The following is a 19910-nucleotide window of genomic DNA, read 5'->3' as shown; positions in this document are numbered from 1 at the left end:
TCTGGGATGCAGGTGCATCCAGCTGACGAGTCCCAGATAAGACCAAACGCGTGTCTTGGTTTCCACTGTTAATTGAAATGAGAAAGACATATGGAACTGAATTTTTTCCAATCGTATTTAATATCTTAGGAAGGATCGTAGATCCTTAATTGTATAATATTGCAAATATATGTTCGCACAGTAAGCTATCAAATTATTATTGTTAAATATAACTCAGTTTAATTCATACAAATCTGATTGTTAATCTAACTATAAATAAATCTTATAAAAGGTGGTGTATTCCGAGATCATTTTGATTTATTTTCGGATTCAAGTAAATATTTATCACAAGTCTTCGCACCCTCTTTCTTGTGTTCAAGTTGCCGTGTAGCTTTAGTCTAAGGTTATTACAAGCGGTCAGAAAGTCGAATGGAGCGTTCATTTGACAAAACTTATCGTCTAGATAACAGTCCATGTACACTATTTGTTGAATAAAACCATGAGTAGTATCTAAGACAATGACATTCAACGAAAATAAAATCAATACTGTAGAAGAATAAGTATTAATTCAATTTGCCAATAGAGCGTTGGAGTGTTGAACTTTTAGGATAACGTATTGTTATTTATTTAAGTTGGGTTAAATAAGCGAGTCCCAGCTGAGTTCCCTTTAACGACCACCGTATGGCTTCATTGCTGAAATCATGAAATTGCATTACAAAGCAACCCCTAACTTAAAATCCTCAAGGCAAAATAATAAGAACACCCTGTACCAGAAATTGGAGGCAGACATCGAAGTAATGATTACCACTTGGAAACAACTGAAAAGGAGAGCCCGCAACAGTGGGTTGGTGAATCCTGATCGGTAGCCTATGCTCTACGAGGGGTAACAGGACTAAGTAAGTAGATAAGATGTTTTCAGTAATCAAATAATTATCAATAGTGAAACGTTTGAGATATGTGTAAACATTAGGTACTTCGGACACATATTTGTTTATGGATGGATCAAATTAGCCCGTTATTTATATGTGATGGTATTCTGCACAAGCTAAACATCCTGGAAAATTCATTTAAGCAGTTAAAAATGCATTAGATTTTGTTACAATAATGGAAAGCTAGACAGTTTCAGGTGTATTTGTTGTTATTAAAGTTTGAGACAAGAACATTTCACCAAATTAAGAAGTGTCAAAAATCGGATGACTAGCTAAAGTCAAGCTTATTAAACAACGGTTCAATATGCGCTCAACCACAACAAAAATGATCACCATAACTAAAGGATATTAAAACTTTATAGCTATTAGATAAGAGGACTCCTTCAGACATTGTTCGCAATCAGTAGAACCAATATAACAACGTAACAGTAAAACTAGACGCGAAGAGAAAACCGATTCTTGATGAGGATGTGAACCAGCATTACCTCATATGAGTGAGACGTTTTGTCTGTACTGAGATACTGACTAAAATAAAAAACAGGATGCTGATAAACAGAAGAAAAATTGGGAATGAGGACATGGGCAAGAAGGTGCTGTGAATTAGGACTTGATAAGTAAAACCACTTGTTAAATATCCTAGGTAAAAAGGATTGAAAATCTATGACAATGATTTAAATGTTTTCATACATTATCATTTCAGTTTGTTTTAAGCATATTACTATTCATATTCAGTTTACCTCCACTACATTTGTACATTTCGACCTATTTTAATTCTTGGTGATAGCATCCAAATGCCCTGATAAATTTGACGGTGGAGAGATCCCACTCCCCCTCTGAAGATCATTTCTCCATATGGTCACACATTTATAGTATCTGACACAAATGTCCCACTCACTGCCTACATATGTAAGGGATGTTCCTCGCCAAAGTAAGGTAAAAAATAAAACGTCTGAGCTTGAAGTATTAGGCTGGATACATAGGATTCATCTAGAGAAGTTAACAAACCCTGATTCCAAACAAATAGGTTACATGAGTCCTATGATTTTGAGGGGACGAATAATATACTAACTTATCATGATCCTCGGATACCACGGAACGGTAACGCTTGATGTCGCACCATTACCTTTCAGGTTAAATCTTTGGGTCAAAAGCTCGACAACCTGCTAGGTCCCCAAAACTCGCTTGGTAAACGTCAAGATTTTGTAATTTTGTAATTTTAGAAATTCGAATTTCTCGTTTTCGCGCCAGAAGCGCTCATTTTTAACTTTAGATTATTTCTCCCATTTGCAAGGATCCTAAATGTCATTGGTTCGTTGTCTCTTTTAGTATGTCATTTTGTGACGTTTCCCAAAGACATTTTTATGCTGTATATATACGCTTGAGTTGTGGAATATACTTTCCCTCATCTGAACCTGAACTTTTACCTCTAGTTAGTTGGTCTGGGACGCATCGGAATGGTTAGCTTATCTTGCCAATGTGTCGCTGAGCCTTCGTTCCGTTCGCCGATTTAGGTGATCTCGTAATCTCTCCAAACGTAGCACTAAGAAAACCACCAGTTTCAGTTTGGGGCCTGAGAAGTGTCCCAGCTTACACATAAAAATTATGAATTCTATGGTGTATGCTACTCTTTATACCCAGTTGTACCATGTTTTATGGGAATGAAATGAATAAATAATGAAGGAATTCACTGTTAAACAAGGTTATTCACAATTGTACACGTGTTTTAAAGGTCAATGATAAAAATACTTATCTCATGAAATTACAATAACTAACTACGTAAATCAAATACCAAGTAATGAACACTTACCATATGTCTTCACCACTTAAATTTCCCCAGATTGCTTTCAATGGTCCAATGTATGTCCGATAATTTATAACATAATCAACAATTTCCTTATGACAATCACCAAAGATAACAATTTTATCAAACTGAAACAAAAAATCCGCAAACCATTAACCAATATATAACATGTAGGTAAACAAAATACCGATTATTGGAAAGGAGTATAAATCTAACGAAAAATCAAGGTATGCAAATAAAATCTTCAAATAATTGTATGTTATTTCACAGGTTGAAATCATGAGTCAGTTGAAGCTAGACCACCATTGAAAACCCGGAAGCACTGGACGGCCGTTTCGTCCTGGTATGGGACTCATCAGCAGTGCGCATCCACGATCCCGCACCGCGCGGGGCTCGAACCCAGGACCTACTGGCTTCGCGCGCGAGCACTTAACCACTAGACCACTGAGCCGGCATCCAACGGTGTTAATGTCTAACTTCAACCAATCCACGAAGTTGCGCCACCGTACACCATTGTCTTCAGTGAGTTGTTATCTCACAACAGACCAGTTGAACTCCACTGGTAACGGCTTCTCACTAGAACTCCAGGAGTTTTTCTTGAAGTCAGTCACTAATGAGCAGTTGATTATTATCAGAATGGGCTTTGTGGAGAGTTTTAGAAATTTCACAGGTTGAAATCATGAGTCAGTGGTTAAGTGCTCGCGCGCGAAGCCAGTAGGTCCTGGGTTCGAGCCCCGCGTGGTGCGGGATCGTGGATGCGCACTGCTGAGGAGTCCCATACCAGGACGAAACGGCCGTCCAGTGCTTCCAGGTTTTCAATGGTGGTCTAGCTTCAACTGACTCATGATTTCAACCTGTGAAATTTCTAAAACTCTCCACAAAACCCATTCTGATAATTGTATGTTAAATGTATGATAATCAACGGACGCATACAAATAAAAATTGAAGAATAATCAATTGAAAATAGGTAGAAACTATAATGAAAGTTCGTTTACAACGGTAAAACCTGGTAAATTAACATCTCCATCTAATCTATAGTTCAAATAATGAACAAGGTAAAACATTGCACAAATCACACGTGCTGGAGATCGATTGAAAAGTATGAAAAAAATCCTCAGAATAAACAAATCATTTAGTGAACCACTGACTTGGAGATGATTAACCGATGAATGTATTGAAAACCTAAGGAATCCAATGGGGTCACGAATAATCGCATTGGATAATTTTCAAAGTAATATTTGATATTTCCTAAACACTGATCACTATGTGTAGTGATCGAGAACTCAGGTGGGGACAACCAATTTACCGTATACCATAAAATTACACAATATCTTCGTAAAATATGAGAACCATACATAAAAGACTTCAATTGCAAATATTTCATCAATTTTCCTTTAAATTCTGTATCATACTTCCAATTCACAATTACTTTTCATTCCCCTTACAGTTTTCTTCAATTCGATCTTCTTAGCTTTCTGCTGCCATGCATTCCACTTCTGATTGGTGTTAAATAAAACTTAAGTCAACAGACATAAGTAGCATACACCACATGTGAACAACACGTAATCTCTTATGTTTCGATTCAATTTGATAAACTTATGGGTGACATGTCACTTTTATAACAATATTATCATCATGTTACGTCATAATTGTACAAGCACATGTCAATGACCTTGGAGAACACTAAACAGAACAAAGCTGTAACAATGTGAACAAAACACGTAAAAGTAACAAATCTATGGTAGTGTAGAATGAGAACAACTGATTTAAATTGATAAAGAAATAATGCTGAATAGAGATTTAAATGCATAGCTTCAAAAATTTAGGATTGAACATTCAACTAATTAGAATAAAAATCTTCATAGAATATTCAAAAGTAAAGAATATTTGAGCGAACAATTTTCTTCAATAACTTCATCATCAGGCTCTCCATAATTATGATATTTTACAAAAGCCAAAATAAAGCATGTATTAAAAGAGAGGAAGCTTTCTCTGTTTGATATCAATTTCCAAAATATCTACCTCAAGGAGCTAAACTACGATTACTCTAAACAGCTGAAGCCACCTGGATCGACTCCAGAAAACCAAAATTATGTATCCAGAAAAGGTATATCCAGCCTCTATGTTTACCTTGACCTACAACTGGATCACCTGATACCTAAACTGAATATTATAAACCCCTTCCTTCTTTTTATTACCTCTATCCTAATCTTCACATCCATCATTCCCAATTCGTTTATCATAATTACCTTGATAACCCCCCCTTATTACATATTATATCCACACAACAATATTATTATTATCAGAAAAGAGTTTGTGGAGATTGTAGTAATTTCAACAGTTGAGATCATGAGTCAATTGAAGCTAGACAACCATGGAAGCACTGGTCGGCAGTTTCGTCCTATCGTGGGACTCCTCAGCAGTGCACATCCACGACCCCGCCTCGCGGGGTTCGAACCAGGACACATCAGTCTCGCGCCGGGCGCTTAATCAACTAGACCACTGAGCCGGCACCCAACGGTGTTAATGTCTAACTTCAACTAATCCACGAAATTGAGTGACACATCCACCATTGTCATCAGTGAGTTACTACAATCTCCACAAAACCCATTCTGATACTAATTAACATATGCTCACTAGTGACTGGCTTCAAGAGGTATATCCCGGAGTTCCAGTGAGAAGCAGTGACCAGTGGAGTTCAACCGGGTCAGTTGTGAGATAGTAACTCACTGATGACAATGGTGGATGTGTCGCTCAATTTCGTGGATTAGTTGAAGTTAGACATTAACACCGTTGGATGCCTGCTCAGTGGTTTATTAATTAAGCGCTCGCGCACGAAACTGATAGGTGCTGGGTTCGAATCTCGCGGGGAGCGGGATCGTGGATGCGCACTGCTGAGGAATCCCATACTAGGACGAAACTACCGTCCAGTGCTTCCAGGTTTTATATGTTGTTCTAGCTTCAACTGACTCATGATTTCAACTATTCTTTCTTTTTAATAAGAACAAAATGATTGAAGAAATAAATACGTATAAGTTAACTATTACACTCAATCATCTGAAGTTTATACTGATAACTGTTAGATCATTTCCTCTTGCATAATGTATCTCTGTTAAGAGGAAAAAAAGAAATAAATTTACATTCTGCCTTGTAAGTTAAGAATGAAAATAATTCCATTTTATATTTCAGTCAGATATCAAATGAAATGTTTTAAAAAGTATTCGTCATTAAATAGGTGTACGTACCTGTTTCCGATAAGCACAGAGTTTCTCAAAAACTGTCGTAACTGGAGCAGATATAAGTGACTGGTAAACAAAAGAGAAGATAATTTTAAAACTCATTGTACTAACATCTTTTTTGTAGGAAAAGAAAAGAAAACGGGCTAACAACAAAGTAACATACTTTTCTACATATACATATTTTGAATCTTATTAAACTGTATGCAGAAGGTAAAATCCCAAACCATGAAATCACTTTGAAAAAACAATTGACTATCAAGATCATATCGAATTAATATGCGCATTACTGAAGAGTCCCACGCCAGGACGAAACAACAGTCTAGTACTCCCTATTTTTCAGTGATTATCTAACTTATGTTGGTTCGTGATCACAATGAAAATTTATGAATACCTACTTATTCCCCAACTACATTATAATCGATAACAGAAGTAAATATATTCTTGGCTCTTATTTATCTTCGCCGTAATTTTGAGCTCGGAGGAGGAGAATTAGGAATAATACATTAGATGTGAATCGGCATTACTGGTGGTTATGCTTACTGAGTCGTTTACTCGAATCACTCTGTAGTTTCACTGTAAGTAAAACAGTCCCAATATAACATCTAAGTCAACTTGCTGAAAACTGATAAAAGTAACTGCGAAAGCAACTAAGTGATCGAAACGACTCATATAATATAAACCGTTTGTGAGCTCACTTTTTTCTTAACCAAAAACAAACAACGAAATTTATTTCAACACACACATTTGGGAAATAACATCGAAGCACAAAATTTGAAACTTACACCACGTGTTTCATACATTTGCTTTGTTCTTTCTAGAATGCCCATATTTTTATGTTTATATAGAGATTCGTTATGTTTCGAGTCGTATAAATGTGGATTTTTACCATCATCATCTAAAGTCTGTTTTTTTCTGAATACAACTTCAATTGGGGTTAAATTATATTGATCATCAACTGTAACGTAGGTTGTAGGTGTTTCACACATCGACGTACACATCGCGCCAAGAAGGAAACCTAGAATTTTCATCTGTTAAGAAAATAAATAATGACTAGTAAAAGACACATTTTTTAAGATCGAAATTAGTTTGTTATTACTGGTGTTATGATCTCTCTTATTACGGCCTAGCTACTCTTATCGCTTGGGACACTACTCGACAATTCCACAAAAAAGCACACAACTGAACAGGAACGTAATTATATTCTAAATAAAACAGGTTGGATAAAAGTAGGAATGACAATAAGAAAAACGTTGTATATGTATAATTTTACACAACATTCCAGAGTATTCTCCAAGTATTCGCTAGAGCTGATTGACTAATAAACGACCAATCTGTATGCCCCAACACAATCATTCAAGGAACATGATTTAATTTAATCTATATCCCGCTAACAACTTAATAGAAACTTATATGGTAAGCATTGGGTCATACGTTTCATATGAGGGCAAAGCATACTATCCCGTCACTCACACTGAAATAAATGGAGTAGATCAAAGTTGAAATCCAGTAGTTTTCAGTTCAGCTTTTCACTACGAAATCACTGTTTCCAAGCTATTGTAGTGAACGAAGACTTGGTGGAAATAACCAATTTATTGTCTAATGAAAAATTACAAAGTGCTTTCATAAAATACAATAACCATACATTAAATACATTATTTGCACATCTTCCTTCAGTTATCCCTTACATGATTCAGGATTCTTTCAATTCTGTTGTTGTTACGATTGCTCTCAGTTTACCTTCCTGTTATCTTCAATTTGATCTTCTCAATCTTCTGCTTCCAGGCCTTCCACTTTTGATTGGTGTTATATGCTACCTATATCTGTCAATGTAAGTAGCATACATCACACTAATAAATTACCAATGTTATCTATTACCTATATACATTGAGGTGATATTTAAAGAGATGCCTATGTATCACAAACATCATGATGTGGTATATGCGACTTATGCTGACAGATATAGGTAGTATGTAGCCTCAAACGGAAGTGAAATGCCTGAGAGCAGAAGACCGAAGTGAAGAGAACAGAAAGAAAATCGAAGAGGAACCAAAATAACAACAAAATTAGAGGAATAATGGAGTATGTGAAGATGTGTAAATAATGTAGTTAATATATGATTTTCATATCTTACTAAGCCATTGCGTAATTTCGCATTAAACAATAAGTTGGTTTTCCTCACCCAAGTTCTCGTTCACTACATTTGGTGTCGCTACCAGAAGAGAGGAGGAGAGGGTGTAGTTCTGTAGACGCTATTACGGGGCTGGATGTAGAGTCCCTAGTCGGTGCGGTCTGGTGCAGGAAGGTGACTTCAAGCGGAATACTCTGGAGAGGCGGCGTTGGCTGTAGTAGTCGCTGTCGACGGAGAAATGTGGCACATCCGGCTGCTGAAGGACATAGGATTTAGATAGCCCGGCAGGTCGACATAGCTACAGAGAACAGCACACCGGCAGACTCTACATTTCGGTGGGAGGTGGTACAAATTGAGGCAAAGAAAAAAGCGCCACGGCGAACAGAACGACCGAAAGAGTGACTTTCATTTAAAGGGAGGACGAGTGTTGTGTGTGCTACTTATGTTGACAGATATAAGTAGCATATAACACCAATCAAAAGTGGAAGGCCTGGAAGCAGAAGATTGAGAAGATCAAATTGAAGATAACAGGAAGGTAAACTGAGAGCAATCGTAACAACAACAGAATTGAAAGAATCCTGAATCATGTAAGGGATAACTGAAGGAAGATGTGCAAATAATGTATTTAATGTATGGTTATTGTATTTTATGAAAGCACTTTGTAATTTTTCATTAAGTCGCTTTATCTAACCTGAGTTCTCATTCACCACAATGATAATTTGATAAATAAACTGTAAATAAAACTGTTACAGGACAAAAAGACATTCAGTAGAGTTTTGATTTTTCCAATAACAATATATTGAATTCTATTGGTTACAAAGCCTTCAGTAGATGATTTAAAGCTCGTGATGCTAGACATTAAACTGTCGAAGTAATTCCCTTTCATAACATATCGGTTGCAAAATTTATAAACATACGAATAATTAAGTAATACCAACCTTTACAAAATGTGGTAGAGTTTGTTAAATATTACCAAGATACAACTTAGCGAAGATCAGTTTTTCAATGTATAGATTTTTTAGAATACGATTGAGAATAGAGAATAAAGTAGTAAAGTATTCTCCTTCTTTCCGTTGGTAGTAGCCACATATCAAAAAATCACAAACTTTACGACCTAATTAGTAATAACATCGATCACAACAATTAATCAAACGGTTGTGGACGAAACCTTACCTTTCCTAACGAATTTCACAGCTTTGACGTTAAAATTATCGAAAATACATAACTCTATAAACCAAACTAGATAGGGTGCGATTGGAAGTTAATTGTTTTGATAAGCAAACCCAGATCGCACAATAGTCCTATGGATTATACTTTCTACATATACATGATCAAAGTCCACAAGTTGAATGAGCCTAAACAATTCACAAATTGCTGAAAGATCAGGCAGATCTTATGATGCCCCATGGGAACATGGTAAGTTGGAAATCCTAGAATCAGCAAGCTATCGTGAATAAATTTCCTACCCATGCGCATATACCCGCACGAAACAGTACAATATCCTATAAGCATTTGGCTTGTTTAGTCATATAAAAACTTCCCACGTTTGTTTGGTTCGTTTACTGTCCATAGCTTGTTGAGTAAGTATTGGGAAGCAACAATTGGTCATTGAATCGAACTGGTAGAACACAGTACACTAATCTTCGGTGTACTACAGGCCATACGTTATCGGATTTTAGGATAGTGGTTAGCAGTGGATCCTGGCACTGATGTTTCATTCGAAAACAGACATGTTAGATAGATATACCTGCATCCTAATGATGACTTTCACACTGAAATTCGAGCTTAGCACCTATCGCTTTACACCCTAAAGCGTTACCTATTAAGCTGCTGAAACTGAATAACGACTAAATTGTAAAACGGGTGTGATACAATTCATACGTGACTGTACCATAACCATATTGATATTTAAAAATTCAATAATTTGCATCAACTTCTATTATCACTCTACATTCCGTCTAACAACTGTTGAAACTTCGACACCACGTTCCGCTACATATTACATACAATCTTGTGAGTAACACCCACTACATCTCCATTCAACAATACGAATATATAATAAGGCTTATAACTATAAGTAACATTGAGGCACCCACTGACAGTGCACTCATGTAAACGCAGACTGATAAAAAAAACTTCAATTATGAAAATAAGAAATAACAAAAAACAAAATTTTATGCAGAATCCAAAACATTAGGATCAATCGATGTGAATAAAGAATGAATATATAACTAATCTAATGGGAATAAATTTACTTACATAAGATTTTGATAATCTATGTTTAGAAGGATTGACATATTTACTAGTAGAACATATAATTAATGTTGAACCACATATTGGTGGCAAATTATGCTTCATTGATAATTCTAAAGCGGTACTTAATGCATTTTTATATCGGTCCAAAGTATTGAGATCGTAACGGCGATACCTTTTTACAACACAAATACATAAAATAAAAATATTATGTTTTAGGCAAATAATTCATATATTAAAATAACGATAATTTGGGTCGAATGATTGAAGACGTTGTTTAATATGATCCAAAATCAAGGAATGGAGTAAATTTATTCATATTTTGTTTATCCTTAGATTATGAATTTCAAAAATATTTCATACTTGCTATCACGTAAATTTATTCTTTATTCTCCAATCACATTTTTTAATGCTTAATCTTATCACTAACACTGATGTCAATGATACTACTGATACTGCTACTTTAGTGTTCATCTTCATAATTTGATCTTGCTGTGTGCACATATATTGTGAAATATCTTAGACTGATTCATGTATATGCCAAGTTCAATATTGCTTAGAACTCACTGACTAATTAACTCTTAAATTAACACCATGAGTAGATGATGATACCAAAAATCTTTTTTAAAACTTTTGTAAATTACAGTTTAAATGCTGTTAGTTGCGTTTTGTGCTGGATTTACCGTACTATAAATTATAATCATCATTATTAGTCAAGTGATTGACAATCACAAGAAAGAATACTATGGAATTTTTTGACTATCAACTGAAACTCTATAAATAAATCGAAAGAAATAAAGCATTGTGTTAGCGGGACATAGACTGGATTAAAGCATGCTCAATGCACGATTGCTTTGGTGCACTCTAATTAGCTAAGTCTTATCCAGTCGGTACTAGTCGATACTTGGAGAATACTCTAGAATCTTCTCATGTAGAAACTATAAATATACTAACGTTTTCCCTATTGTGCTTCTTACTTGCTTCTTGCTTCCATCTAACCTTGTTATTTGGAATATAATCTCTTTCCTGTTCAACTGTGTTCTGATTTGGGGTCTTGTCGAGTGATTTGGTGTCCAAGAATACTAAGCAATAGGAATAGCTGGGTTATAACCGTGAGAAAGAGATTATAACACATTAACAAATACAACAGATGGAAGGTAGAGAAGTGAACAAAATTTTTATATTAACACATTCATTAGCAATGATCTTTCAATTAATGGACATGAGTTTAAAATGTTGACTGGAAACATTAAATACTAACATTTTACAGAAAGATTCAATATCCGATAATAGGCTTACTTGAACTTCAAAACGAAATCACATGAAAAGAGTTTTCTATAAAGCTAAGTTTTCTTATGTCTAGTCCACATTCCTGATCAACTTTTGATCAAGTTTAATTGATTCAATATAGCGCTACACTGTGTCTAATGTTAACTATTCAATGGTGATCGACAGGAAGCCTCAAAATATAGTATTTATGTTTGTATACACCCAAAACCAAGACCTATGTTCAGTATTAGAGGAACAGATGCTTCCTTCCAAGGTAATTTGGTGGCTTTCTCTTTGATTGCTACACTGATCGAAGCAAATTTGAATCATATATGAAGTATCAATCACCTGATTTTTGTTGACTAGCACGGAAGATAGGTTCGTAGTTGACTAACTCTAATCATCTAACAGAATATTTTCCATGGTAATGTACTTTGGCTTACTAGAATGCACATATTACTTCAATCAATAAATACTTGTTATCGCAAAAAAGCAAAACAAATAACATACAATACAGTGAAAATCGACGAATACAATACCTTTTGTTAAAAGGCTGATTGAAACTTTAAAAAACTTTTAATTAGAAGTACAACAAACAAGAGATTTCTTATCATAAAAAATCTAAACTGAAATCTTACTGTTTGTCTGCAAATTTTATGCGTTTCAATAACCATTCCAATTTTTTCAATAACCTAGGTGTATGTTTCCTACGTTTCAATAATTCTTTAGCTGTGAGAACAGTAAAACAAAGTTGTTGTTTTTTAAATAAACAATATTACAGTGAAGAATAATAATAATAGTGGGAACCCATAGGGGTTCCCGTTATGTTAAATTTCTTACTTCAATTCTATACAATGACTTTAATAACTGAATCACTGAACGACGAAAAAATTACAATATGATATAATTCAACAGTGTTTTCAAAATATCAGAATAATATATTGTACCAACTAGATAAAAGCAATGGACATGCATGCAAATACAGTCGTGTAGATACACTAAAGTTGATAAACATCCATATACCATGTACAGCACACATGGGAGACAGTCACAAAACAACACACAATGTAACTACATTTCACAAGCACACAAGCTTTATGCATTTGGCTTTGAACCATACTTTAGTTGTATGATAGCCAGTAGTACTATCGCGGTGGTATACTGAAATAGGTGACATAAGGTTCGAGCTAGTGGCCAAGTAGCTGTAAGCCGAATGGTTTAACCACTAAACCGATACGAATTGTTAATCAGCTGGCATGCTCTAACTTATACAGTGGATTTAATCAATTCAGTATATGTAATAAGATATTAATGTTAAAGACTACAATTGAATGTAATCGAGAAGCTTTAAAAGGAAAATCACTTTTAATGATAATGTAACTTTTCACGGTGAATCCGATATAACCTAAATTGATAAGGTTGAAAATTGTCAAAACACGTAGAACACTCATCTATTTCATAAGCTATCTAGTAATAAACATTCTAAACTACATTCGCTAAAATTAGGACGGAAAATAAGTGACGTACAAGGGATTTAGAACGCAATTACCAGCTTATTGTAATTCAAATACAAAAAGTCACATAGGTACGTATTCTGATATAACACAGTTGTTAAGTACGAGTTTATCTGCTTCCCTTGTTTGTTTAAACATTAGTGATGCTAGCTGTCATTCAAAATTAAATTACGTTGGGTGGAGTCCGAACCAGTGACGGGATGTTTTAATCACGTAAATACAGCTATGCAATACGTAAATTAACTTATCTATCAGGTATTCGGGTATGATCCACACTAAAAATGTGGAAGCTAATGATGCTACTATCAAAGTAGCTGAAGCAGAGTGTGAACCTGGAATTTAGTGACTGAACGTTGAGCGCCTTATCCACTAAATCATCGCTTAACAAATAGATAACTTTAAAAACCCTCGAAAATAAATATTAGCAGTGGAATCCATGGCACATGTTTCGTCCTCCTTGCGGTTTGTTAGATGGATGTACCTGCATCCTCAAGTTGATGTTTACTACTGGGCTTGAACCCAGTACCATTCACTCCAAACGCTGTCGAGTTATCCACCTAGCTACTAAGTTCAGATAACCACTAACTTGTGCAATGGGATCCAAATAACTAATACAAATGAACTCGAAAGTAAAGTTTCAAAATATTTACCGATATTTGAGTATAATCATATACTCATTTAAAAAAGGTTGACTAACCTAGATTTGCACTCTGAAAAAAACATTATTCATTACTTACCTGAGGTAAGGGATAAAAATCGTTGAAAACGAAATCTGCGTTCAAGTTTATCAATAGTATCAAAAGCCGAGAAATAACGGAACGGAAACTGCTTCCCTTCTATAATAATACGCTTTAGGCATTTAAAAAAGAACAGAAAATATACTAATTTTTGTTGGATTTAGTGACTATGATAAAAACTGAAATTATACATTATTCAACATAATTTGCTTTCCGATGAGAACAATGTAAAAACCAGAGACTTGATCACAGAAAACGAATGATTTGGTTCAAGAGTTCATTCTGTATCTACCTCTAAATCATAAGATTTATATTGTTCCACATAGTTCAATTTCATTCTTCCCTCTCAAACTATCCATCTTTTGTTTTTAGATTTCTATATTCAAATGATAATTACTATTATATCCCAAACTTTGCTGATCATCTTGCTAACTTATTCCATCTGTTTCCCTGTCTTTATTTCGTTATGTATAGTGTGACGATTTGTATCAATGTACACAATTGTACTAGATCCTATGCTGTTTACAATTAACCTACTGACAGAACCTAACCAATGTGATGACACTTATTAAGTTTTCAGGATATTTTTTCAACTCGTCGCCCAAAAAAGTAAACAATTTTGTGCAAAAAGATGCACAAATGATCAGTAAGCATTATTAGTAGGGTGCTGCAGTGTTATAATTGACAACAACGGAGCGGTGAATCAGTCAACTGAACACTCTACTTTTGGTCACGAAGTCATTTTTTCGAAAGCCAACCTACCAACTTCAAGCTGAGCAAATGATTAATAATATCACTGGGTCACACTCGAAATCTAATTCTAAATCGAGTGTACCAACCTGTACCTAGCTGATGAGTTAGTAATAACAATGACGTTAATAATGCACTCACTAATAACTTAATATTGTTTTAAAAGATAGAGATAGCTGGCCGACAGTCCTAAATAAAACTTTTTTGCTACAGTATGAAATTTACTGTTTTGAGATAAAATCTACCCTCATATATAACAACTGGCCAAGTACCACATCAGTCAATTCATTCTGTCTATGATAAACAGACGCTTTTTATAGAATAATAACTGTCATGTTGCGTGATTAGAAAGAAACAATGCGAGAATCTGTTGTAAAACACAAGATTAAAATAATAAAAAAACACTTACAGGATCTGTAAGCCTCTTTAAGACTATCTCATGAAGACCATCTTGAATACCGGACATCAAAATATTGCGCAGATTTCTTAACATCGCCATGTGTGGGACTTTGTTTAAAGCTATGATAGTTAATAAAAGTTAATTTATAAAATACCATGTATTTTAATATACAATCATACAGATACACCAAATGAAATAGATGGTTAACTCAAAAGTGGGAAGATTATAGGTCAAATTATTGTTAACACTGTTTAAACTACAGTTAATGTGAACCAATTTTAAGACAAAGTCATACACCACTTGATTTTATATCTTGATGATTGTGGAAAAATGCACGAAACCGAACACAACTGGAATTAAGTGTAAAGTTAGAGAGGAAAAACATACATTGGTCAATGAACGATTCGACGTAAATTAACTCAAATGATTAAAATGTTATCACACCTAAATCATATTATTTGTGACAATGCAAAATATAATGGAGGAATTTCGATGTTGTCATGCTTCAGTTTATACAAATAAATAGTATCTACAGACATGCCGAAAGCGTACCTTAAATTTAAGTTCATAGAAGTGTACTTGAAATATGATCGACATTATATTTATTACTATTGTTTAGATGCCAACGATTCAACAACAAAAATGCGTAGAATGGGAAGCATATTAGTAGCATGATTATTTAGAATACTTATTAGCAAATTTTTCACTCATAAAAGACTAAACTGGGTAACTCTGCAATCGTGTATTACATCAATCAGTATGCAATGATTAGATAAATGCTATTTTTCTGGATGCAACAACACTACCGATAAAAACCAAGACTACTCTTGAGTTGTTTTTTTATGTTTTTCCCCAAGGTACTAAAAATATTCAACATACTATGGAACTTACTTATAAGTTTCGACCAAGAATCTGAATTGTTTCCATTGACTGATAATTCTCTTTCCCATGTGACAGGAATAGGAAACTTCATACGTGTACCTGCTTTGGATGAATCCCAATCTCCTTCCAGTCCCATACGAATAAAATCAGTACTATCCGATGGGTAAGGTTTTCCCAGAACGCACATAACGTTGAACTTGGGCCTTGATATATGCAATCTACGAATAAGCCCCTTTATTGTAAAATATATACGAGGTGAGTGTGCCAATCTATATATAATGGCATCGATATCCGTACTGACTACTACACCATTTTGGATTCTTTTCAGAGCCTAAGGAAGATCACAAATCAATAAACAACGAATTACCTTCGATTTCTTTGAACGATTAGCTCTTGCTCTGGGTTTGGAATGTTTAGCTGTTAAAGTAAATTTAGCAAATAGAAACTCATCTTACCAAGTTGGTACTGATCAAATTCAAGGAACTTTGATGTCATACTATTCCGTAAGACTTTTGGCATACCTTTCAAACTTGGATTGCCACTTATCATCTTTAAAGAGATTATTACATTTTTCGAACTTACTGCATAGTATTCGGCAACCTCTATCCAGTCTGACGGTGTGCGAATACAAGAAGAAAAGTACTTCTTAATAAAACATCGAGACCGCTCATTACAGCTAGCAACAGCTATTAACATATTAGTTGTTGTACGTATATTCAACTCTCTACGGCAATACAAAGCTGCCTAAAATCTAACGTTTCTTAAAAATGTATAAAGTACTTTAAGTATAAATTCTGGATCTTTATCAATACAAGAGTGAATTGATTGTCCCAAAACAATTTTCTTTTCTTTAGATGGACTGCCATCGACTATAGAGGAGGATATGCAGCTAATTAACTCTAGCTGCAAGTTTGAATACATTAAATAATGTATAATCACATACTTTCAGCTGTTTGTAGGTATCTCTGCGTTCGTATGTCAGTAAATTACCAAATGTATTATGAATAGAATTGCTTTTCATAGAATCATCAACCGTACATTCTAGTATATTTTGAAAACTAGTATCTGAAATTTTGATTATAGCGTCGTTTAACCAGTCGATAGGAGTTGATTCAAGTGAACTTGGAACACTTGTTTTTTTCTCCTCATGATGCTTATCATTAGGTCTGACTGTTACTTCGTGATCACAATGTAGGACTGAACCTGTATATGATAGACTGATGGATGATTTTAATGATTTGTTATCTAATGAGAGCGAAGAAAGTGTATTGGAAACTGAGGAAGTTTTAGTGAAACGTTCATCTAAAAGTTTGTTTTTCACTAAATCCTTTCCTTCCAAATATACAGGTGATAACAATGAAGAAGGTCCTTTAAGATGTCCAGAATCATGATCCATTCTCATAAATTACAAGTGCATTGGATTGTAATATAATCTTTGCTAGGAACTAATTAATATTAACTGAAAATGATGGGAAACCACGAAAATTTACAGGAACCCAGTAAGGCAGATTCTGAAAAGAACAATAAAGAGAGTAAAATTGACGAAAACATAGTATATATTCAATAAACAAGCCCTAAGAAAATACGCTTTTTGAAACCCAAACATGCTGATCGAGATATTTCCACCCAAACCACCGGTAAAAATCCTAAAAAGAGAAAACCGAGAATTCCCTTATTGGTTGACGGTATACTACAACCTTTGATCAGTTTCCTTTTTAGGAAGTATCCATTCGTGAAAATTTTATAGACATAAGCAAAATATACTTTGAATGTTTGTATGAAATATAAATATCTTAAATACAACGTAGTGTGATTACAACACTCAGCATATCGCTAAACATTGATCATAAGTATAGATGCTATCAATTACTTTAACTGCGTCGTTCCCTCAGTAGTTATACTCGTTTACACAGAAACGTCAGAAATGAAATCTATTTGTGCATTCATAACGTCTGCCAGCTGGCTCTGACTTGCGAGGTTAACGTAACTTATAATTAATCATTCATAAAAAATGGAAATGAAGGGTAAGACAAGTTAGTTGAGGACGGAAACAGCCAGTATTCAACTCTCAATGCATTTGAAAACATCAACAGCAATTCCTGAAGCTACAAATTTGAAAATGTAGCACTGAAAACAAATTCAGTGGGTTTTACCCATACAACTATCAGTCAGGCCATCAAGCCTCCTGTCTTTTTGAAACTGAAACTGTTGAGTAAATTGAATACATGCAGTTTGATGAACACCGCTTAAGCGCTTTTTAAGACAGTCAATATCGTACTAAGGTGCGACTGAAGTGAAAAAAGAAAAGACGATGTGAGATATTAATTACTCCTGACGTGGATAAGGATGCAATGACTATCGTTATCATTGATGGTAAACCTCTCCCATGCCTTCAAGAACATAAAGACTTAGGTGTAATAATAAATCATGACCACAATTAGTTCTTTATAACGAACGTAACTAACTTTGCGAGTAGCGGTCAGAAACCCAAAAAAATACCTTACGTGTGAGACCTTGATCGACCTTCAAAATGACTAATTAAAACAAATCATACATTGAACTTCAAGGTTTGTTAGACAGAGTAGATTAACCTCAATTTTTCAACATTTGTACCACGGTAGTACTATTGTAGTGGAAATCGCGATAGTGGGCTATTCAGTATCATCTATTTTTGTAACAACTTTATATGAATCGATTGAATAATTCGCTCTCAGTTTTCAGTAATAAGGATAGGAGGTCTATCGACCTATATCAATCCTTGCAGTTTGTAATACTCTGGAGGTTCAATCTCGTTTTGAATATATCAGTAGACGGTGCTTATATTGCGTGTTCCGGTAGAGAATTCCAGTAATTCACTACTCGGTGCGAGAAACGAAACTCCAGACCTAAACGATTTGATCTCGGTTTTTGAACTTTCTTCGGATGTCCTTTCAAATGATCGGCCCTAGACGGAAGCAAAAGATAAAACATATTAATACCAAGGTCATCGTTCAGCATACGATAAGCCAATATCAGATCACCCCGTATTCTACGGTAAGATAACGGAAATAAGTTAAGGCGTCTCAGTCTGTCTTCATAAGATAGGCCAGATAGACCTTGTGCCATCTTATTACCTCGTCTTTGGACTCTTTCCAGCATATCTGCTTCATACCTAAAACAAGGACACGCTGCTGGAATCCCGTATTCTAAATGTGGTCGCACATAAATCGGGTATAGTAATCTAAGCATTTCATCATCTAAATACTGGAAAGTCCTATGAATAGACCATAATACCCTATGGCCTTTTGCAGCAGCAGCCTGACAGTGACTAGTGGTTTTGAGATCATTGCTTAATATGACTCCTAAATCTTTATAATTTCTTACTTTGGGTAGCGCGAATTCGCGTAGTGTATAGTGATACGATTCGTCAGAGTTATTTAACTGCATCACTACACTCTTATTAGGATTTACTTCTGGTGACCACCTGTCTAACCATGCAACCAATGAGCTAAGATCATCCTGTAATACTATTCTATCCGACATACTATGTATGGGTCTCCAAATCTTTATGTCATCAGCAAAGAGTAGAACGGATGATTTTGCTACAGTTGGCAATTCATTTACATAAAGTAAAAAGAGAAGAGGACTTAGGATTGTACCTTGGGGAACCCCACTTTTTACAGGTACCAGGTCCTTTGCAATGTCTAAAGAGTGGTGATCTAGCCACTTGACTACACTAGTTCCCGTCAATTCTAAAGTTATTTGTGAGTTCGTGTATCTTGTATTTTCAGTGAGTATGTTTGACTCAGAACAGTTGAGTTTCTGAAACCAGCAGATATCACAATAACAGAAATGAGATTCGTGGAATCCAAAAAAGGGATAATTCGAACTTTTCACATTCACTCCGTAACTTGAAGGGCGAAACAAATCAGAAAGCATTAACAGTGATAGAAATATAAAAATTAGTGTGATCTCCCTCAAGACTCACAGAACTAAAGTAATAGTCCAGCCTTATTTTAAAAGATTTGTCGAAAAGTTCCATCGTTTCAA

The 19910-nt window shown here is 34.9% G+C and overlaps 1 protein-coding gene across 1 annotated transcript in view; it reads right to left on the bottom strand.

Moving 5' to 3' along the window:
- The window catches only part of MS3_00005006 (uncharacterized protein), a 70051-nt gene extending 51675 nt beyond the window's left edge, over positions 1-18376 (bottom strand). The window contains exons 1-14 of the mRNA XM_051213011.1: positions 18347-18376; positions 16825-17392; positions 16662-16784; positions 16464-16625; positions 16337-16430; positions 16249-16298; positions 15891-16212; positions 15009-15118; positions 13850-13961; positions 12237-12327; positions 10336-10504; positions 6731-6976; positions 5955-6014; positions 2716-2837 (exon numbers count right to left, since the gene is read on the bottom strand). Coding sequence (XP_051068946.1) covers positions 2716-2837; positions 5955-6014; positions 6731-6976; positions 10336-10504; positions 12237-12327; positions 13850-13961; positions 15009-15118; positions 15891-16212; positions 16249-16298; positions 16337-16430; positions 16464-16625; positions 16662-16784; positions 16825-17283 — 2120 coding nt within the window. The 5' untranslated portion in view covers positions 17284-17392; positions 18347-18376. The remainder of the gene's footprint in view (positions 1-2715; positions 2838-5954; positions 6015-6730; positions 6977-10335; positions 10505-12236; positions 12328-13849; positions 13962-15008; positions 15119-15890; positions 16213-16248; positions 16299-16336; positions 16431-16463; positions 16626-16661; positions 16785-16824; positions 17393-18346) is intronic.
- Between the last annotated feature and the right edge of the window lie 1534 nt (positions 18377-19910).

Source organism: Schistosoma haematobium, chromosome 3 (assembly GCF_000699445.3).
Source record: "Schistosoma haematobium chromosome 3, whole genome shotgun sequence".
Taxonomy (NCBI): Eukaryota; Metazoa; Platyhelminthes; class Trematoda; order Strigeidida; family Schistosomatidae; genus Schistosoma; species Schistosoma haematobium.
This window is presented reverse-complemented; position numbering and strand designations above follow the sequence as displayed.